General features: G+C 45.0%; 1 protein-coding gene across 10 annotated transcripts in view; it reads left to right on the forward strand.

Moving 5' to 3' along the window:
* Positions 1-23,210, forward strand: part of LOC140480929 (IQ motif and ankyrin repeat domain-containing protein 1-like) — a 343,897-nt gene that overhangs the window by 183,362 nt on the left and 137,325 nt on the right. For 6 of the 10 annotated variants that reach the window (XM_072576521.1, XM_072576525.1, XM_072576524.1 and 3 more), the window contains one exon: positions 4,199-4,321. The exons of 3 other annotated variants lie outside the window; for them this stretch is intronic. In XM_072576521.1, the coding sequence (XP_072432622.1) occupies positions 4,199-4,321 (123 nt within the window). Of the gene's footprint in view, positions 1-2,395; positions 2,416-4,198; positions 4,322-23,210 lie in introns of those variants that run through there. One more of the 10 variants, XM_072576528.1, reaches the window with a different exon arrangement.

The following is a 23,210-nucleotide window of genomic DNA, read 5'->3' on the forward strand; positions in this document are numbered from 1 at the left end:
AGATTTTTGGGAGATTGGGACCAGTTCTGGGGGAGGTGGGACTATTACAAACTGGACAGTCTACACCAGGCAGGTCTGGAACCAATGTTCTAGGGGGTGGTTTTGCTAACGCTGTTGAGGAGGGTTTAAACTAATGTGGCAGAGGGATGGGAACCAAATGGGGAGGTTGGTGGACAGGAAGGAGGTAGTAACTAAAGCCTGTAAGGAACTAGATGATGAAGTCAGCGTGACTAAGGGGAAGAGTAGGCAGGGGGCAGAGGATGAACGCAGAGGGACTGGTGCTCTGAGGTGCAGTTTGTTTTAATGTGAGAGGTGTAGTAGATAAGGCAGATGAACTCAAGGCTTGGAATAGTACCTGGGATTATGATGTTATTGTTATTATTGAGACTTGGTTGAGGGAAGGACATGATTAGCAACTAAATATCCCAGGATATGGATGCTTCAGGCGGGATAGAGAGGGAGGTAAAAGGGGTGGAGGAGTTACATTACTGGTCAGAGAGGATATCACAGCTGTGCTGAAGGAGGGCACGATGGAGGGCTCGAGCAGTGAGGCAATATGGGCAGAGCTCAGAAATAGGAAGGGTGCAGTAACAATATTGGGGCTGTACTACAGGCCTCCCAACAGCGAGCGTGAGGTAGAGGTACAAATATATAAACAGATGATGGAAAGATGTAGAAGCAACAGGCTGGTGGTGATTTTAATTTTCCAAACATTGACTGGGATTCACTTAGTGTTAGAGGTCTAGATGGAGCAGAATTTGTAAGGAGCATCCAGGAGGGGTTTCTAGAGCAGTTTGGAAATAGTCCAACTCAGGAAGGGGCCATACTGGACCTGGTGTTGGGGAATGAGCCCAGCCACGTGGTTGAAGTTTCATCAGCGGATTACTTTGGAATAGTGATCACAATTCCATTAGTTTTAGAATACTTATGGACAAAGATGGGAATAGTCCTAAAGGAAGAGTGTTAAATTGGGGGAAGGCCAACCATAGCAATATTTGGCAGGAACACTGGCTCCTCCACATCTTAGTCATGAAAGTTAGGTCACATGGGATCCAGGGAGAGCTAGCTAATTGGTTTCAAAGTTGGCTGAATGGTAAGAAGCTGAGGGGGTGATGGTTGAGCCGGTGAGTCTGACATCAGTAGGAGGCAAGTTATTGGAGATGGTACTGAGGGACGATCCAACATTTGGATAGTCAAGGTCCAATGAGGGATAGTCAGCATGGATTTCAGATCGTTTAGAGTTTTTCAAAGAGGTAACCAAGAGGATAGAGGAGGGCAGAGCAGTGGATGTTGTCTATATGGACTTTAGTAAAGCCTTTGACAAGGCCCATGGCAAGCTAGTCATTAAGGTTAGGTTGCCTGGGATCCAGGGAGAGCAAGCTAATTGGTTTCAAATTTTGCTCAATGGTAGGAAGCTGAGGGTGATGGTTGTAGGTTGTTCTTTGGACTGGAGGCCTGTGACTAGTGTTGTGCCACAGGGCTCAGTGCTTGGACCTTTGTTGTTTGTTATTTACATAAATAACTTGGGATGTCAATGTACATTGCATGATTTGTAAGTTTGTAGATGATACAAAATTAGGAGGTATCATTGATAGTGAGGAAGATAATCAAAAATTACAGAGGGAAATTGATCAGATGAGGAAGTGGGCTGAGGGTTGTCAAATGCAATTCAATACAGATAAGTCTGAGGTGTTGCACTTTGGAATGTCAAACCAAGGTAGGACTTATACAGTAAATGGTAAAGTCCTGAGGAATATTGTGGAACAGAGGGACCTAGGAGTGCAAGTACTGGACATAGTTTATTGCAAGCAGCCTCACAGGTCAACAGGGTGGTGAAGAAGGCATTTAGCATGCTGGCTTTCATTGGTCAAGGCAACCGGAAAGAGTGCAAAGAAGATTTACGAGGATGGCGCCAGGACTCGTACGCCTGAGTTATAGGGAGAGGTGGTCAGGATAGGACTTTATTCCTTGGAAAGTAGGAGAATGAGGGATGATCTTATCGAGGTGTATAAAATCATGAGAGGCATTGATAGGATTGGACAATCTGGACCTGTTTTCATTAGCATTTAGAAGATTGTGGATTATAAAAGTTAAGTTTAGAAATTCTGAATGGTCTTAAGATGGTGCATGTTGAAAGGAAGTTTCCTTTTGCTGGCTAGTCAGGAAGTAGGGGAACATTACTTAAGAATTAGAGATCGCTCTTTTAAAGCAGAATTGGGGAATGTTTTTCTCTCAGGTGTTTGTGTGACCTTACTAAGGAGGAGCACGCACAGAAGGAACAAGTATAGGCTACTCAGTCCATGGCTGCTCTGATATTACCTCAACTCTACATTCCTGCATATCCCCAATAAGCTTTCATCACCTTGGTAATCAAGAATCTATCTACTCTCTGCATCAAAAGGCAGTAGAGACAAGGTAATTGAATATTTTTAAGTGGAGCAATAAATACCAAATGACACTAATCCCATTTACCTGCACTTGGTCCATAGTCTACTATGCCCTGGCATTTTAAATGCTCATCCAGATGTTTCTTAAATTTGTGAGAGTACCTGCTTCCACCACCCTCTCGGGCAACATGGTCCCTGCTTCCACCACCCTCTCAGGCAACATGGTCCCTGCTTCCACCACCCTCTCGGGCAACATGGTCCCTGCTTCCACCACCCTCTCGGGCAACATGGTCCATGCTTCCACCACCCTCTCGGGCAACATGGTCCCTGCTTCCACCACCCTCTCGGGCAACATGGTCCCTGCTTCCACCACCCTCTCGGGCAACATGGTCCATGCTTCCACCACCCTCTCGGGCAACATGGTCCCTGCTTCCACCACCCTCTCGGGCAACATGGTCCCTGCTTCCACCACCCTCTCAGGCAGCATGGTCCATGCTTCCACCACCCTCTCGGGCAACATGGTCCCTGCTTCCACCACCCTCTCGGGCAACATGGTCCATGCTTCCACCACCCTCTCGGGCAACATGGTCCATGCTTCCACCACCCTCTCGGGCAACATGGTCCCTGCTTCCACCACCCTCTCGGGCAACATGGTCCCTGCTTCCACCACCCTCTCGGGCAGCATGGTCCATGCTTCCACCACCCTCTCGGGCAACATGGTCCATGCTTCCACCACCCTCTCGGGCAACATGGTCCCTGCTTCCACCACCCTCTCGGGCAGCATGGTCCATGCTTCCACCACCCTCTCAGGCAACATGGTCCCTGCTTCCACCACCCTCTCAGGCAGCATGGTCCCTGCTTCCACCACCCTCTCGGGCAGCATGGTCCATGCTTCCACCACCCTCTCGGGCAACATGGTCCATGCTTCCACCACCCTCTCGGGCAACATGGTCCCTGCTTCCACCACCCTCTCGGGCAACATGGTCCCTGCTTCCACCACCCTCTCAGGCAACATGGTCCCTGCTTCCACCACCCTCTCGGGTAACATGGTCCCTGCTTCCACCACCCTCTCGGGCAACATGGTCCCTGCTTCCACCACCCTCTCAGGCAACATGGTCCCTGCTTCCACCACCCTCTCGGGCAACATGGTCCCTGCTTCCACCACCCTCTCAGGCAACATGGTCCCTGCTTCCACCACCCTCTCGGGCAACATGGTCCCTGCTTCCACCACCCTCTCGGGCAACATGGTCCCTGCTTCCACCACCCTCTCGGGCAACATGGTCCCTGCTTCCACCACCCTCTCGGGTAACATGGTCCCTGCTTCCACCACCCTCTCGGGCAACATGGTCCCTGCTTCCACCACCCTCTCAGGCAGCATGGTCCCTGCTTCCACCACCCTCTCGGGCAACATGGTCCCTGCTTCCACCACCCTCTCAGGCAGCATGGTCCCTGCTTCCACCACCCTCTCGGGCAACATGGTCCCTGCTTCTGCCACCCTCTGGGTGAAAACATTTTTCTCAGATCTCCTCATAACCACTTACTTCTCACCTTAGAATGATGCTGTCTGGTCTTGGACACATCTGCCAAAGGAAGGAGATTTGTGCAAACTTCACTGCCTATGCCTCTCAGAGTTTTGGATACTTCAATTATGTCCCCCCTCCGCCTCCTAAACTCCAAGGAGAACAAACGCAGCCTATCCAGTTTCTCCTCATTGTCATCCTACCAGTTGACCTTATTTAACAGTGGGTGCATCTTGTTGGTATGTTTATTAGATGTGGTTTATCTGTTTTTCTCTCCACCTTTTCCCTTAGCTCCTAATAGATCTGCTCCAAGCAAGGAGCCAAACACTTCCACATCCAAGAAGTCCAACAAACCAGACAGTGGGAACTTTGCTGCTGATCAGTCCACTGTATCTCCTGTCAATGAGTTGCAAGGTACTGTGTAACCCGAGAGCCTGTCTAGAATAAGTTCCTAGTGAGAACGTGAGACTTCTGAGTGAGAGTAGAAAAAGATAAACTTTGGATGTTGGAAATGTGCACCAAGCTGATTGGAAAAACATAGCTTCAAGTTTTCATAAAAAATCTCAGCTTATTGTTTTTCCTTTCAAATCCATGCAATCTCCTCTCGTTCTTTGTTCTGGTAGGCATTCTCTGCACTCTGTTCCCCATGACAGCAAGCAGGAATCCAACTTAAGACCTCCTCCACTTCACACAAGGCCTCCCTGTCTCACCCTGGTGAGTCCTTCCAATCAGCTCCTCCCATGGGCTCGAGCTGCAACCTCTGCAGGCGTAGGCCTGGCCACCACTTTTGTTTGTCGTACACTCGTCCCTCATGAGACCACAACTGGATTTCCACGGATGGGATTTCATATTGCTGTCTGATTGAGATTAAATTCCATCAGGTTTCCCAAAGTGAAGAGCTTGGCACCAGTTTTCCAGCCAGTGAATGCCCCCCTCCCCTGACTACAGCCATTGAATTCCACCCAGAATCTCTCAATATGTAATGCGTTTTAAACCACTGAAAGGGGGAGTTGAAAATGACCAGAACAAAGTAAGGACAGATGAAGTGACAAAAGAGATGGTGGTGTGCAAGGTCAGAACGAGTGATAATGAGACACATGAGGAGATGAAAGCTGTGTCTAGAGATGTTATAATGGCAGAATGACGGACAGCTGTTTTATGGAAGAGAAGTCAAGAGACAAACGAGAGGAAAACCAAAACCTGCAGAGAGAAGCAAAATAACATTGAGGCAGAGATTATTGTGTGAAACTGTTGAGGAGAATCCAAAGAGATTCTACAAATATATTAAGGGCAAAAGAGTAACTAAGGAGAGAATAGGGCCTCTTAAAGATCAACAGCGCTGTCTATGTCTGAAACAGAAGGTGGGTGAGATCCTAATTGAATATTTTGTGTCAGTATTTACGATGAAGAAGGACATGGAATCTAGGGAACTGAGTGAAATAAATATTGATCTCTTCAAATGAGTCCACATTACAGATGAGCAGATGCTGAAGGTCTTAAAATGCATAAAGGCAGATGAATCCCTGGGATCTGATCAGGTGTATCCCAGGACATTGTGAGGAGCAATGGAAGAAATTGTGGGGTCCTGGTGTAGATTTTTATTATAAATAACCATGGTTGAGGAGCCAGAAGACAGCAGACTGGCTAATGTTGTGCCATTATTTAAGAAAGGCTACAAGGAAAAGCCGAGGAACTATAGACCAGTGAGCCTGATGTCAGTGATGGGTAGGTTGTTAGAATGGTTTCTGAGATACCGTATCTACATGCATTTAGAAAGGCAAGGATTGATTAGGGGTGGTCAACATGGCTTTGTGCATGGGCAATTGTGTCTCACAATCTGAGAGTCATCGAGTCCTACAGCACAGAGACAGGCCCTTTGGCCCAAACTGGTCCATGCCGACCAAAATGTCCTTCCATGTTAACCCCATTTCCCTGCACTTGGTCCATATCTTTCCAAACCTTTCTTATCCATATATTGGTCCAAATGCCTTCAGCCCAAATATGTGAAGAAGGTGTTTGACTTCATTGGTCAGAGCATTGAATCCAGGAGTTGGAATGTGTTGTTGTAACTTTACAAGACATTGGCGAGACCATCGTACTGTGCACAATTCTGGTTGTCTGCTATTGGAAGGATGTTATTAAACTGGAAAGGGTGCAAAAAAGATTCACAAGGCTGTTACTGAAACTGGAAGGTTTGAGTTATGAGGAGAAGTTGGATAGGCTGAGACCTTTACCGCGGGAGCACAGCAGGCTGAGGTTTCTAAAATCGTGAGGTGCATGCTAAGGTGAATAGCCAAAACCTTTTCCCCAGCGTAGCAGAATACAATTACAACATTTAAAAGACACTTGGATAGGTACGTGACCAGAGGATTGTATTACAAAAGTGATTGATGAGGTGCTATTCCTTGAGCTTGTATTGAGTGTTTCCCCATATCCATGCACATCATTTCCATCCAAATAACCATCCCTCAGAAAGGGGCAGAGTGGTCTCTGCCTGTCTTTCTTCCCGTTGGAAGAAGATGCACAGTCCCCATCCCCATTCGCCCCCAAACCAGCAACCAAGTCAGGAGCATGGTAGAGGATGGGCGCAGATATGAGAAAATTGCACTGGACAGCAAGAGAGACAGAGAGAGAGAGATAGACAGAGAGAGAGAGAGACCAGGAGGGAGAGAGAGAGAAAATGAGAGAGAGGGAGAGACAGGGAAAGAGGGAACGAGAGAGACAGAGAGAGAGAGAGAGACAGGGAGAGAGGGTGAGAGATGGAGGGAGAGACAGGGAGAGAGGGTGAGAGATGGAGTGAGAGACACCGAGCGAGGGTGAGAGATGGAGAGAGAGACATGGAGAGAGGGTGAGAGATAGACAGAGAGAGAGAACAAGAGAGAGAGAGAGAGAGACAAAGACAGGGAGAGAGGGAATGAAATGGACGGTACAGTGGCTCAGTGGTTAGCACTGCTGCCTCACGGCGCCAGGGGCCCGGGTTCGATTCTACCCTCGGTCTGTGGCATTTGTACATTCTCCCCCTTGTGTCTGCGTGAGTTTCTTCCTACAATCCAAAAGTTGTGCAGGTTAGGGTCGATTGGCCATGGAAAATTGCCCATAGTGTCAGGTGCATTAGTCAGGAGTAAATGTAGGGAAACGGGTCTGGGTGGGTTACTCTTCAGACGGTCAGTGTGGACCTGTTGGGCCGAAGGGCCTGTTTCCACACTGTGGGGAATCTAATCTAATCTAATCAAAGTCCCTCTTGAATGCCTCAATTGAACTTGTCTCCACCATGTTTCTAGGCAGTTCATTCCACACCCTAACTGCTCGCTGGTTGAGAAGGCAGGTTCTCACATCACCTTTACTTTGCTTGCACCAGACTTTAAGTCAAAATCCTTTCATTCTTCTTCCTTTTACGAGTGGGAACAGCTTCTCCCGATTTACTCTGTCCAGTCTGCTTCGGATTTTGAAAACGTCGATCACATCTCCTCTCAGCCTTTGTCTTGCCAGGGAGAGCAGTCTCAACTTCTTCAATTGATTCTCACTGAAGTTTCTAATTCCTGAAACGATTAGGATTACCCAGTCACAGAGAAGTACAGCACGGAAACAGACCCCTCAGTCCAACTAGTCCATGCTGACCAGATATCCGAAACTAATCTAGTCCCACTTTTGCCATCACTTGGCCCATATCCCTCCAATCCCTTCCTATTCATATACCAATCCAGATGCCTTGTAAACGTTGCAATTGTACTAGACTCCACCACTTCCTCTGGCAGCTCATTCCATCATGTACCACCCTCTGTGTGAAAATGTTGCCCTTGTGGGTCCCTTTTAAATCCTTCCTCTCTCACCATAAACCTATGCCCTCTAACTCTGGAATCCCCCACCCCAGGGAAAAGACTTTGCCTATTTATCCTATCATGAATTTATAAACCTTGATAAAGTCACCCCTCAGCCTCCATCGCTCAAGAGAAAACAGCCCCAGCCTGTTCAGCCTCTCCCAATAGCTCAAAACCGCCAACCCTGGCAACAACCGTGTGAATCTTTTCTGAACCCTTTGAGGTTTCGCAACATCTTTCCAATAGGAAGGAGACCAGAATTGCACGCAATATTCCAACAGTGGCCTAACCAATGTCCTGTACAGCCGCAACATGACCTCCCAACTCCTGTATTCAATACTCTGACCAGTAAAGGAAAGCATTTCAAATGCATTCTTCACTATCCTATCTACCTGTGACTCCACTTTCAAGGAGCTATGAACCTGCACTCCAAGGTCTCTTTGTTCAGCAACACTCCCTAGGACCTTACCATTAAGTGGATAAGTCCTGCTAAGATTTGATTTCCCAAAATGCAGCACCTCGCATTTATCGAAACTAAACTCCATCTGCCACTCCTCAGCCCATTGGCCCATCTGATCAAGATCCTGTTGTAATCTGAGGTAACCTTCTTCGCTGTCCACTACACCTCTAATTTTGGTGTCATCTGCAAACTTACTAACTATACCTCTTATGTTCACATCCAAATCATTTACGTAAATGACAAAAAGTAGAGGACCCAGCACCGATCCTTGTGGCACTCCACTGGTCACAGGCCTCCAGTCTGAAAAGCAACCCTCCATCACCACCCTCTGTCTTCTACCTTTGAGCTAGTTCTGTATCCAAATGGCTAGTTGTCCCTGTATTCCATGAGATCTAAACTTGCTAATTAGTCTCCTATGGGGAACTTTGTTGAATGCCTTCCTGAAGTCCATATAGATGAAAATGGGCACTGCAGATACTGGAGATTAAAGTCAAGTTTAGCGTAGTGCTGGAAAAGCACTGCAGGTCAGGCAGCATCCAAGGAGCAGGAAAATCAACGTTTCGGGCAAAAGCCCTTTTGATGAAGGGTGGCACAGTGGCTCAGTGGTGAGCATTGTTGCTTCACAGCACCAGGGACCTGGGTTCGATTCCCGCCTTAGGCGATTGTGTGGAGTTTGCACATTTCCCTGTGTCTGTGTGGGTTTCCTCCGGGTGCTCCAGTTTCCTCCCACAGTCCAAAGATGTGCAAGTCAGGTGAATTGGCCATACTAAATTGCTCATAGTATCAAGTGCATTAGTCAGAGGGAGATGGGCCTGGGTGGGTTACTCTTTGGAGGGTCGGTGTGGACTTGTTGGGCTGAACGGTCTGTATCCACACTGTAGGGAAACTAATCATCAACAAAGCCGTGTTGACTATCCCTAATTAGTCTTTGCCTTTCCAAATACATGTACATCTTGTCCCTCAGGATTCCCTCCAACAACTTGCCCACCACAGACGTCAGGCTCACTGGTCTGTCGTTCCCTGGCTAGTCCTTACCATCCTTCTTAAACAGTGGCACCATGTTAGCCAACCCCCAGTCTACTGGCACCTCACCTGTGACTATCGATGATACAAATGTCTCAGTAAGAGGCCCAGCAATCACTTCCCTAGGTTCCCACAGAGTTCGAGGGTACACCTGATCAGGTCCTGGGGATTTATCCACTTTTATGCATTTCAAGACATCCAGCACTTCCTCCTCTGTAATATGGACATTTTTCATGATGTCACCATCTCTTTGCCCACATTCTTTATCTTCCATGTCCTTTTCGTCAGTAAACACTGATACAAAATACTCATTTAGTATCTTCCCCATCTCCTGCGGCTCCACACAAAGGCCGCCTTGCTGATCTTTGACAGGTCCTATTCTCTCCCTAGTTACCCTTTTGTCCTTAATGTATTTATAAAAACCCTTTGGATTCTCCTTAACTCTATTTGCCAAAGCTACTTCATGTCTCCTTTTGCCCTCCTGATTTCCCTCTTAAGTATATGCCTGCTGTCTTTATACACTTCTAAGCATTCTCTCTCGCCCTCCTGTCTATTCCTGACATTTGCTCCCTTCTTTTTCTTAACCAAACCTCAATTTCTTTAGTCATCCAGCATTCCCTACACCTACCAGCCTTTCCTTTCACCCTGACAGGAATATACTTTCTCTGGATTCTCATTTTCTCATTTCTGAAGGCTTCCCATTTTCCAGCCATCCCTTTACCTGCGAACATCTGCCTCCAATCAGCTTTTGAAAGTTCTTGCCTAATACTGTCAAAATTAGCGTTCCTCCAATTTAGAACTTCAACTTTTAGATCTGGTCTATCCTTTTCCATCACTATTTTAAACCTAATAGAATTATGGTCGCTGGCCCCAAAGTGCTCCCCCACTGACACATCAGTCACCTGCCCTGCCTTATTTCCCAAGAGTAGATCACATTTTGCACCTTCTCTAGAAGGTACATACACATGCGGAATCAGAAAATTTTCTTGCACATACTTAACAAATTCCTCTCCATCTAAACCCTTAACACTATGGCAGTTCCAGTCTATGTTTGGAAAGTTAAAATCCCCTACCATAACTGCCCTATTATTCTTACAGATAGCTGAGATCTCCTTCCAAATTTGTTTCTCAATTTCCCTCTGACTATTGGGAGTCTATAATACAATCCCAATAAGGTTATCATCCCTTTCTTATTTCTCAGTTCCACCCAACTAACTTCCCTGGATGTATTTCCGGGAATATCCTCCCTCAGCACAGCTGTAATGCTATCCCTTACCAAAAACGCCACTCCCCCTCCTCTCTTGCCTCCCTTTCTATCCTTCCTGTGGCATTTGTATCCTGTCAGTCCTCTCCATCTCTGAGCCACGTTTCTGTAACTCTGCGTGGGTTTCCTCTGGGTGCTCTGGTTTCCTCCCACAGTCCAAAGATGTGCAGGTCAGGTGAACTGGCCATGCTAAACTGCCCATAGTGTTTGGTGCATTAGTCAGAGTGGATTGAGTCTGGGTGGGTCACACTTTGATGGGTTGGTGTGGACTTATTGGGCTGAAGGGCCTATTTCCACACTGTTGGGAATTGAATCGAATCGAATCGCTATGATATCCCAGTCCCATGTTCCTAGTCTTGCCCTGGGTCCATCTGCCTTCCCTGCTTGGCCCATTGCAGTGAAGTAAATGCAGCTTACTTTATCAGTCCTACTTTGTTCTCTGCTTTGTTCCTGCCTGCCCTGACTATTTGATTTGCTGCCTTTCCCGAGTGTACCAGTCTCAGATTGATCTCTTTCCTCACTATTTCCCTGGGATCCCCCCACAACGTACTCAGTTAAATCCTCCCGAGGAGCTCTAGCAAATCTCCCTGCAAGTATATTAGTCCTCTTCCAATTCAGGTGCAATGTTCTTGTATAGGTCACTTCCACCCCGGAGGATATTCCAATGATCCAAAAATGTGAACCCCTTCACCCATGCACCAGCTCCTCAGCCACGTATTCATCTACTCTATCCTCCTATTCCTACCCTCACTAGCTCGTAGCACTGGGAGTAATCCAGATATTACTACTCTCTAGGACCTCCTTTTTAAATTATTGTTTAACTTTCTATATTCTCACTTCAGACTTTCTTCCTTTTCCCTTCCTATGTTGTTGGTTCCAATGTGTACAATGACCTCCTGCTGATCTCTCTCCCCTTTGAGAACATTCTGCACCCTCTCTGCGATATCCTTGATCCTAGCACCAGGGAGGCAACACACAATTCCGATTTTTCGCTCCTGGCCACAGAAACATCTGTCTGTGCCTCTGACTAGAGAGTCCCCTATCACAACCGATCGCTTGGATCCTGACTTACCCCTCATTACATTAGAGCCAATCTCGATACCAGAAACTTGGTTGTTCATCCTACATTCCTGTGAGAATCCATCACCCCCTGCATTTCCAAAACAGCATGTTTCTTGAAATGCGAATTACCACAGAAGACTCCTGCACTACCGGTGAACCCATCTGCTTGATTGTCTCTGTGGCTTTTCTCCCTTCCTATAACCGCCATCCATCACACCCCTAGCTCTTGTAATTTCCTCATTGCCTCGAACAGTCACTCCAACTGATCCGTTTGATGATAGGATTCGCAACCAAAGACACTTCCTGCAAACATAATCCTCAGTAATGTGGAAACTCCCACATTCCACAAAAAGAGCATATCGCTCTACTAAAGGCCATCTTTGCTCCTTCGGCATCCCAGAAAATAGCACTGTCATTTTGCTCTTAAAAAAACACAGTGCCCCAGGCTAACCTAGTAGTTGTGGTTTATATTTTTAAAGTTTAGTAAATCTCCCATGCATTCGTCTCTTTTTCTATAATGCAATGTCTACAAGTGTTTCCACGTATGGAGTCAGCTGTTACAAGGGGGTATAGCTTTAAATTAAGGGGGGGGTAGATATAGGACTGATGTTAGGGGTAGGTTCTTCACTCAGCGAGTCGTAAGTTCATGGAATGCCCTGCCAGTAACAGTAGTGGACTCTCCCTCTTTATGGGTATTTAAGCGGGCATTGGATAGGTATATGGAGGATAGTGGGTTAGTGTAGGTTAGGTGGGCTTTGATCGGCGCAACATCGAGGGCTGAAGGGCCTGTACTGCGCTGTATTCTTCTATGTTCTATGTACACAGTACTCCAATTGAGGTCTAAAATGTCTTTTTCATGTTCAACATTACTTCCCTGCTGTTGTACTCTCTGCTGAAAATGTGTTGCTGGAAAAGCACAGCAGGTCAGGCAGCATCCAAAGAACAGGAGAATCGACGTTTCCCTCTCTGCCCTATTAATAAAGCCAAGGGCGCTTGCTGTTTAATTAACTGCTTTCTCCACCTGTACTGCCACCTTCAATGATCTGTGATACTAGCTCCCTCTGTTCCTGCACTCATTTAGAATTGTACTCTCTATTTTATATTGTCTTTCAATGTTCTTGGGGCAATGTGCATCCTATCACACATCATAAGAACTTCAGAACAAGGAGCAGGGTTAGGCCATACAGTTCTTTGAGCCTGCTCTGCCATTTCTTGCAATAATACAACTCATCTCAGCCTCAACTTCATTTACCTACCCACTCTCCATCACCCTTCTACCCAGTACCTGCCTCATCAATGACATAAGGTCAGAAGTGGGGATGTTCACTGATGATTAAACAATGTTCAACACAATCCACAACTCCACAGATACTGAAGCAGTCCATATTCCAATGCAAAAAGGCCTGGATAATATCCAGGTTTGGGCTGAAAAGTGGCAATTAACATTCACATAGGATTAAAGGCAGCAATGACCATCTCCAATGAGAAACAGTCTAATCGCTGTCCCTTGGTATAACCATTATTGAATCCCCCAGTGTCAACATCCTGCCGATTACCATTGACCAGAAGAGCAGCTCAGAGGCTGGGAACTCACCTTCTGACTCCCCAAAGCTTGTCTACCATCCAAAAGGCACAAATCAGCAGTGCAGCTCCAACAACATTCAAGAAACTCGACATCATCCAGGACAAAGTAGCCGGCTTGTTTGGCACCATGTCTACAAGCATCTACTCCATCCACCTGAGATGCTCAGTAGCAGCAGTGTGTACAATCTATAAGATGCACTGCAGAAATTCACCAAAGGTCCTCAGACAGCACCTTCCAAACTCATGATTACTTCTATCTAGAAGGACAAGGGCAGCAGATACATGGGAACACCATCTACAAATTCCCCTCCAAGTCACTCACTGTCCTGATTTGGAAATATATTGGCATTGTGGGTCTACGCTGAAAAATGTGTTGCTGGAAGAGCACAGCAGGTCAGGCAGCATCCAAGGAGCAGGAGAATCGACGTTTCGGGTCTACCCACAGCACATGGACTGCAGTGGTTCAAGAATGTCAGAAGTCTCAGAGCAGCAGATTATAGTCCAACAGGTTTATTTGAAATCGTAAGCTTTCGGAGTGCTGCTCCTTCGTCAGGTGAAGTGGATGGCAGCACACAGGCACAGAATACATAGGTGGAGAGATCATGGTAAAATGAGTGGAAATGAAAGAAAGAGCAGATAAATATTCAGCAACTGGAGTGTTTCAGCTTGCAGGTGAAGAATTGGAATTATAGCCTGTACAAGATAAATCTTAGAAAGTAAGATTCAGTGTTTCATGTAGAGTAACTAGAAGGGTTAGTAAAGTGACTTCTCTAATAAATACCCCTGACCTTAGGAGTCATGAATATATCCAGTGGTACTCCCTCATCTATTCTAGTAGTTATAGCTTCAGAAAATCTCAAGTAAGTCTGTCAAAAATGCTTTCCCTTTCATAAATCCATGTTGACTTTGTGTAAAGCCATTGCTGTTTTCTAAGTATCCTTTTATCATACTTTGTAGTAGATTTCAACGTTTCCCCTATTGCTGATCCTGGGCTAACAAGTCTATAATACTGAATTTTTTTCCTTTTTTCCTTCTTTCCTTTTTTAAACAGTGAGATTAACTTGCCACTCTCCAATCTGCTGGGACTGTTCCAGAATCTCCAGAATTTTGGAAGATAACATCCATTGTTTCCATGTCCCCTCAATTGATACCCGAGGATATAAATTATCAGACACAGGATTTATCAGCTTTCAGTTCCATTAATTTCTCCAGGAGTTTTTTTTAAAAATAGAGATTTATCTCAATTACTCCTTCCCAAAAGATTCTCTTTCCTTAGCATTTTTGAAACACTGCAACAAGTTAGATTAGATTCCCTACAATATGGAAACAGGCCTTTCGGCCCAACAAGTCCATACCAACCCTCTGAAGAGTAGCCCCTCCATCTCCGTATGACTAATGCGCCTCACACTATGGACAATTTAGCATGGCCAATCCACATCTTTGGATTGTGGGAGGAAACCCATGCAAATACAGGGAGAATGTGCAAACTCCACACAGACAGTCACCTGAGGCTGGAATCGAGCCCAGGTCCCTGGTACAGTGAGGCAGCAGTGCTTAACTACTGAGCCATAATGCTGCCCAAATGTAGTTGTTTAATTGGTCTGCTATTTCCTTATTCTCTATTATTCGTTCTCCTGTTTCAGACTGTAAGAGGCTGCATTTGTCTTTATGAATCTTTTCTCCTTGTATTTTATGAAGGTGCTTGCACTCTATCTTCAAGAGCCTCTTCAAGTTTACTCTCATGCTCTATTTATTCCTTCTTAATTAACATCTTGATCCTCCCTTCTCAATTCTAAAGTGCTCCTAATCCTCAGTCTTGCTATTTTTTCTTGAGGCTTTTTTGGTCCTGTTTTTGGATCTAACGCTGTTCTTAATTTCTTTTGTTAGATATGGGTGAGCCAACTTTCCAATTATGTTCTTCATTTGCAAATAACATGTAACTGCTACAGTTCAGACATTTTTTCCTTTAACAATTAGCCACGGCCATGTCTTTTGATGAAGGACAAAGTACTTATATATTCTTAATAGCTTGTTGTATCTGCATGTTAACTTCCAGTGACTCAGAACAAGAACAACAAAGTCTCTTTTATAAAAATCACTTATGGACATGGGTCTCACCGACTGGCCAGCATTTATTGCCTGTTCCTAGTTGCCTTTGAACTGAATGGGTTGCTGAGCCATTTCAGAGGGTAGTTAAGAGTCAACCACGTTGCTGTGGGTCTGGAGTCACATGTAGGCCAGACCAGGGAAGGATGGCAGTTTCCTTCCCTAATGAACATTTGTGAACCAGGTGGGTTTTTCCAACAATCAACAGTGGTTTCATGGTTATCAGTAGATTCTTAATTTCAGATTATTAAAATTGCATCATCTACCATGGCAGGATTTAACCCCAAGTCCCCAGAACATTAGCTGACTTTCTGAATTACTAGTCCAGCAATCATACCATTAGGCCATCTTCAAAAGTTCAACAATTGCCAGCCTCACACCACTTAATAAATACTCTATATTTCACTTTTTTAATGAAAGTGAGTGTTGTATATCAATCTGAATGTGTTTACAAATCTTTTAAGTGCATTAAACGCTACCACTGTAATGAAGTTATGGGGACTTGGAATAATTAAAAGAGCTCAGAAGAATCAGACCTGAAGAAAATGTCCTTCCAATAGTCTGTACAATAATGGAGATGACATTTATGTCATATGTAAATTGTTACAGTCATGTTTACTCAGCAAGACTATTCCAGGTCGACCAGTGAAGCCCATCCTGGTGCCTTTGAAATGTTGTCATTGTATCCACCACTGCTCCTACTTCTGGCAGCTTGTTCCATGCACGCACCCCCTCTGCACCAAAAGTTACCTTGCAGGTCTTTTTAAATCTTTGCCCTCTGACCTTAAACCTTTGCCTTCTAATTTTACTCTCCCCTAACTTTGTGATGACCTTGACTAATCACCCTCCACACCACTCATGATTTCATAAAGCTCCATAAGATCACCAATGCTACAGGGAAATAGCCCCAGCCTATTTAGCCTCTCCCAATAATTCAAACCTTCCAGTTCCAGCAACATCCATGTAAATCTTTTGCTTTTTAAAACTTGGAAAAAAAATAAATACGTGATGGGACTAATAAGTTCAACATGGTGTATTGGTAATGGTGGGCCCCTGCTCCAACTTAATGGCATGTGTTATTTCTAAATGGTGCCAACTTTGAGAAGTTGTACTTTTGATCTTCAAGAGAAACATGAAAAACAACATGCTGGTGCCCAGGAGACTTCAAAACAAGCAAATTCTGCTGATTGCTGTTGACAGTGAATCCCACAAACCTTGTGATGACACTCTTCATACTGACGTAATTCAGAGAATGTCACAGAAAGCATTTCAGACCTGGTAGGAAGACATGCAAGTCCAGAAGAAATCAGTGGATCGAAGGCAGAGGTACAGACTACATCATGAGTCAGGGGTCTATGGAAGCATACCTAAGATTGTTTCACTGGTGAGCAACCAGACATTAATCCTATCAATCAAAACTTGAGTAAATTCCTAAATTCCAAAACCTGTCCATCACATGTAAGGTGCAAGTCAAGCAGGTGGTGGAACACTCTTCACTTGTCTGGATGAATGCAGCTCCAACAACATTCATGGTCCAGGACAAAGCAGCCCCCAAGGAATTCCAAAGACAACCCTCTAAGAGAAGATATTTTTCCTCTTCTCCATCTTAAATTAGCATCCCTTTGTTATGATGTGGTGTTCTCTGGTCCTATACCCTTCTACAAGGGGACATATCCTCTCAGCATTGACCCTGTCAAGCCCCTTAAGAATCCAACATGTTTCAATGAGATCACCTCTCACTTTTGCCCGAAACGTTGATTTCGAAGCTCCTTGGATGCTGCCTGAACTGCTGTGCTCTTCCAGCACCACTAATCCAGAATCTGGTTTCCAGCATCTGCAGTCATTGTTTTTACCTCCAGTGAGTAGAGGCCCAACCTGTTTAACCTTTGCTCATAAGACAAATCTCCATATTTGGGATCATCCTAGTGAATCTCCCTGAACTGCCTTCAATGGAATGATATATTTACATTTTATAACTTTACATTTTCTCAATTTGTACTCCCTTTTTTTGCCCACTCACTTAACCTAACAATGTCTCTCTGTAAACTTTTGTATCCAAATAAAAAAGAACGAATCCCTCTCACAACCTGCCTTTCCACGTTTCTTTTGTCTGCAAATTTGGCTACAGTACATTTGCTTCATTCTTCCAAGTCAGTAGTATATATTACAAGCAATTGCAGTCCCAACGCTGATCTCTGTGGAACTCCACCAGTCACAGGTTACCAACCAGATAAAGAACCCTTCATCCCCACTCACTGTTTTCTGCCCATCAGCTAATTCTTTATCCATGCCAATGTACTGCCTCCAACACTGTGGGCTGTTATCTTATAAGTTAACCTTGTGTGAGGTAGCTTATCGAACACCTTCTAGAAGTCAAATACAGCACATCAACTGGTTCCCCTCTATCCACTCTGGTTCAGACTTCCTCGAGAATCTAATAAATTAGTCAGACACGGTTTTCTTTTTATGAAGCCATGCTAATCTGCTTGATTAGTTATGAGTTTCCAATATTTTGCTGTTACTTCCTTAATAATTGATTCCGATACTTGCCAGAAATAGGTGTTAGGGTAATTGGCTAATTGTTACTTGCTTTTTGCCTCCTTCTCTTTTTGAACAGAGGTGTCTTATTGGAAATTATCATGCTCTGCTAAAGACTCCAAGGATTTTTGGAAAATTACAGTCAATGAATTCGTTATCTCTGTACTACTTCTTTTAAGATCTTGGGTGCAAGGCATTAAGGTCTGGAGACTTAACTGCCTTTAGACCCATTAATTTTGTTTAATATTACTTCTTCGGTGATGGCAATTGTGCTTAATTCCTCCCCTATGTTCTTGAGTAGGTGAAATTTGTCATATGAGGAGCAGTTGAGGACTCTGGTTCTGTAATCGGAGGGAATTTAGAAGTATTGGGGTTTATTGTTGAACTTGAAGATTATCGAGAGGCCTCGCTAGAATGGATATGGAGAAGATGTTTCCAGCAGGGAGACTAAGACCTGAGGGCACAGTCTCAGGGTGAAGGGACAGCCCTTTCGAACTGAGATGAGGAGGAATTTCATCAGCCAGAGAAGGGGGTGGGGTGGGGTGGGGTGAATCTGTGGAACTCATCGTCATATAAGACTGTGGAGGCCAAGTCATTTTATGTATCTAAGACAGAAATAAATAGGTTCTTGGTTAGTAAAGAGGTCAAGGTTACAGGGAAAATGTGGGAGAATGGGTTTGAGAAACATCAGCCATGATTGAACGGCAAAACAGAATCAATGGGCCAAACAGTCTAATTCTGCACTTTATATCTATGGTCGTATGGATCCTTGAAGTACCTTCCACCATAAAGACTGGTGCAACGTTTCTATTTAAAATCTGCTATTCTCTGGTTCCCTAAAGCTGTTTCCCCAGATTCATTTTTGAAGGGGCCTCTGTCTACTTTGACTGGAATCAATGTTGACGATTCCCAGGACAACTGCCTCCCCACTGTGCCACTACCTCTGCTGGCTGTGTCCTGCTGTGGGACAGAACATATCCAGTGATGCTGGTGTCTGGGACATTGTGTGCAAGGTATGGTTCAATGAGTGTAACTATGTCAGGTGTGTGTTTGACTCGTATGTGAGAGAGCTGTCCCAATTTCGACACTAGCCCCTATTACGAAGGAGAGGTTGACAGCCATATCATAATTTAAACCGAAACACCAAGAGTCTCGCCTCATAATCTGATAAAAGAAGTGTGAAAAGTGGTATAACCTTACCTCTTACCCCCAATCTGTTACAAAAGAGTGGTTACATGACATTGAATCACTTCACTCTCTCTATAATTAACAAGTAACAATTTATTTATCTTAACTCCAACAATGAACAAATAAACAGAATTACTTACTAACTGGAAAGTTTCCCATAAGTACTAAATATTCCCTAACTGAACTAAATGCTGCTGGAATGAATGCAGTTCAAATAAACACAAATCCCCTTTATATCAACCTAATTAATGAGAAAACAATAAATTAAAACTTAATCTCTCCAAGTTCACACAGTCTACGTCTTTTCCACTTTATCTTCAGTTTTCCTTCTGCTGATCTCATGTTACAAACACCTTTCTTCCGATGATTCGTCTGTGGGGAGTTTGAGCTGGAGATACTGTGGGACCTTTGATGGGTATTTTTAAACAAAATTTAACAATTTTGTGTGAAAATCTCAGATGGCAGACTTGCTTTCGCTGCAGCTTAGATTTGGACCCCCTTCTGATGGCAGTTAGCTCTCTCCCAATTTTCAAAAAAACACTTTCTTAACCAATGGTGCAACAAATTTTCATAATATATTGGTTTCAGGCTGTCAACACCATCAGTTTTTAAACTCAATTGGCTTCGAATTTCTGAGTGTTTGGTTTAAATTAATTGGCCAAATTCAAACCCATCGTCAAAACAAGCTTAAGGTATCCATTAAGAAAGCCAGTTTTCACATATTTCCATTTTAGGGCTGTCTGTACTATTCCCCATCTGCTCACAGACACCTTCTCTGTTTAGCTCTAAGCTTAAAAAGCACTTAATCTCTTAAAGGGACCAGGCACTGCTTTTCAATTCACAATTTTTCGACACAATATAGAATGTAGAAAAGTACAGCACAGAACAGGCACTTCGGCCCAAGGTGTTGTGCTGAGGATTAATCCTAATCTAAAATAAAATAACCTAACCTATGCACCCCTCAATTCACTGCTGGACATGCACATTCCATGCATTCACAACTGTCTGTGTAAAGAATCTACCTCTGTACTTTCCCTATACCTTCCTCCACTTTAAAGAAATGGCCCTTTGTGCCAGTCAGTCCTGCCCTGGGGAAAAGTCTCTGGCTATTGACTCTATCCATGCCTCTCATTACCTTGTATACCTCAATCAGGCCACTTCTCTTCCTCCTCTCCAGCGGGAAAAATCTGAGTTTAGTCAATCTCTCTTCATAAGGCAAGCCCTCCAGTCCAGGCAGCATCCTGGTAAACTTTCTTTGCACCCTCTCCAAAGCCTCTGTATCTTTCCTATAGTAGGGCAACCAAAACTGGATACAATATTCCAAGTGCGGTCTCACCAGGGACTTGTAGAGCTGCAGCAAAACCTCATGCCTCTTAAACTCTATCCCCCTGTTAATGAAAGCCAAAACACCATATGCTTTCTTAACAACCCTATCCACCCAGGGGGCAACTTTAAGGGTCTATGCACTTGAACACCCAGATCCCTCTGTTCCTCCACACTGCCAAGAATCCTGTCTTTAATCCTATATTCAGTATTCAAATTCAACCTTCCAAAATGCATCACTTTGCATTTATCCAGGTTGAACTCCATCTGCCATTTCTCAGTCCAGCTCTGCATCCTGTCTATGTCGCGCTGCAGCCTGCAATAGCCCTCGATACTATCAACGGCACCTCCAACTTTTGTGGGCAAAGGAGGCTGAGAGATAAATGGGAGGGGGATGGGGCTGGAGGGAAGGTAGATTAGAATGGTGCTGGAAAAGCACAGCAGGTCAGGCAGCAACCAAGGAACAGGAAAATCGGCGTGACAATAGGTGCAGGGGTAGGCCATTTGGCCTTTCGTGCCAGCACCACCATTCATTTTGATCATGGCTGATCATCCTCAACCAGTATCCTGTTCCTGCCTTATCCCCATAACCCTTGATTCCACTATCTTTAAGAGCTCTATCCATCTCTTTCTTGAAAGTATCCAGAGACTTGGCCTCCACTGCCTTCTGGGGCAGAGCATTCCATACACCCACCACTCTCTGGGTGAAGAAGTTTCTCCTCAACTCTGTTTTAAACGGCCTACCACTTATTTTTAAACTGTATTCTCTGGTTCGGAACTCACCCATCAGCGGAAACATGCCTCCTGCCTCCAGAGTGTCCAATCTTTTAATAATCTTATACGTCTCAATCAGATCCCCTCTCAGTCTTCTAAACTCAAGCGTATACAAGCCCAGTCACTCCAATCTTTCAACATATGATAGTCCCACCATTCCGGGAATTGACCTTGTGAACCTACACTGCACTCCCTCAATAGCCAGAATGTCTTTCCTCAACTTTGAGACCAAACTTGCACACAATACTCCAGGTGTGGTCTCACCAGAGCCCTGTACAGCTACAGAAGAACCTCTTTGCTCCTATACTCAATTCCTCTTGTTATGAAGGCCAGCATGCCATTAGCTTTCTTCACTGCCTGCTGTACCTGCATGCTTACCTTCATTGACTGATATACAAGAACACCTAGATCTCGTTGTACTTCCCCTTTACCTCAGTTGACTCCATTTAGATAGTAAATTCCTGATGAAGGGCTCCTGCCTGAAACATCGATTTTCCTGCTCCTTGGATGCTGCCTGACCTGCTGTGCATTTCCAGCCCCACTCTAATCTTGACACCCAACCTCCAGGATCAACAGTCCGCACTTTCGCCTGGAGGGAAGGTAGCTGAGAGTGTGTAAGGCCAATGGAGGTGGGGGTGAAGGTGATAGGTCGGAGAGGAGGGTGGAGTGGATAGGTGGGAGGGAAGATGGACAGGCAGGACAGGTTAAGAGGGCGGTGCCGAGTTGAAAGATTGGATCTGGGATAAGGTGGGGGGAGGGGAGATGAGGAAACTGGTGAAATCTACATTGATGCCATGTGGTTGGAGGGTCCCAAGGTGGAAGATGAGAAGTTCTTCCTCCAGGTGTCGGGTGGTTAGCGTTTGGTGATGGAGGAGGCCCAGCACCTGCATGTCCTTTGGGGAGTGGGAGGGGGAGTTAAAGTGTTCGGTCATCGGGTAATGGGGTTATTTCATTTCCCCATCTCCCACCTTTTCCCAGATCTGACCTTCCAACTTGGCAACGCCGTCCAAACTGCCAAGAATCCTGTTGCTAACTCTGTATTTAGCATTCAAATTCGACCTTCCAAAGTGGACCACTTTGCATTTATCCTGGTTAAACTCCATCTGCCACTTCTCAGCCCAGTTCTGCATCCTGTCAATGTTTTGTTGTAGCCTACAATAGCCTTTAACACTATCTACAACACCACCGACCTTTGTGTCATCAGCAAACTCACTAACCCACCCTTCCATTTCTTCATCCAAGTCATTTATAAAAATCACAAAGAGCAGATGCCCAAGAACAGATCCCTGTAGGACACCACTGGTCACCGAGCTCCAGGTGGAATACTTTCCATCCACGACTACTCACTGTCTTCTTTCGGCCAGCTAATTCTGTATCCAGACAGCCAAACTTCCCTGTATCCCATACCTCCTAACTTTCTGAATGAGCCTACTGTGGGGAACCTTATCAAATGCCTCACTGAAATCCATACACACCAAATTCACTGTTCGACCTTTGTCAACTTATCTCGTCACATCCTCAAAGAATTCAATAAGGCTTGTGAGGCATAACCTGCCCTTCACAAAGCCATGCTGACTATCTTTAATCAAACTATGTTTTTCCAAATAGTTATAAATCCTATCTCTCAGAATCCTTTCTAGTAACACGGACGTAAGACTGACTGGTCTGTAATTCCCAGGGATTTCCCTATTCCCTTTTTTGAACAGAGGAACAACATTCGCCTCCCTCCAATCATCCGATATTACTCCCGTGGAGAGTGAGGATGCAAAGGCCATCACCAGATGCGCAGAAATCTCATTCCTCGTTTCCTGTAGTAACCTTGGATATATCTGGTCTGGCCCTGGGTACTTATCTATGTTGATGTGTCCCAGAATTTCCAGCACGTCCACTTTCTTAATATCAATCTGTTCCAGCCTATTAACCTGGTCCACAGTGTTCTCACTATCCATACGGTCCCACTCTCTCGTGAATACTGAAGCAAAAAAACTTATTTACAGCCTCCCCTACCTCTTCAGACTTGAGGCACAAGTTCCCTCCTCACCAAAATGCTCTCCCACTGAGAGATCTGACACCTGGCCTGGCTCGATGCTTTGCACCAAATCCAATATGGCCTTTCTCCTAGTGGGCCTTTCTACAGATTGAGTCAGGAATCCTTCCTGGACA

The sequence above is a fragment of the Chiloscyllium punctatum genome, chromosome 8, assembly GCF_047496795.1.
Source record: "Chiloscyllium punctatum isolate Juve2018m chromosome 8, sChiPun1.3, whole genome shotgun sequence".
Taxonomy (NCBI): domain Eukaryota; kingdom Metazoa; phylum Chordata; class Chondrichthyes; order Orectolobiformes; family Hemiscylliidae; genus Chiloscyllium; species Chiloscyllium punctatum.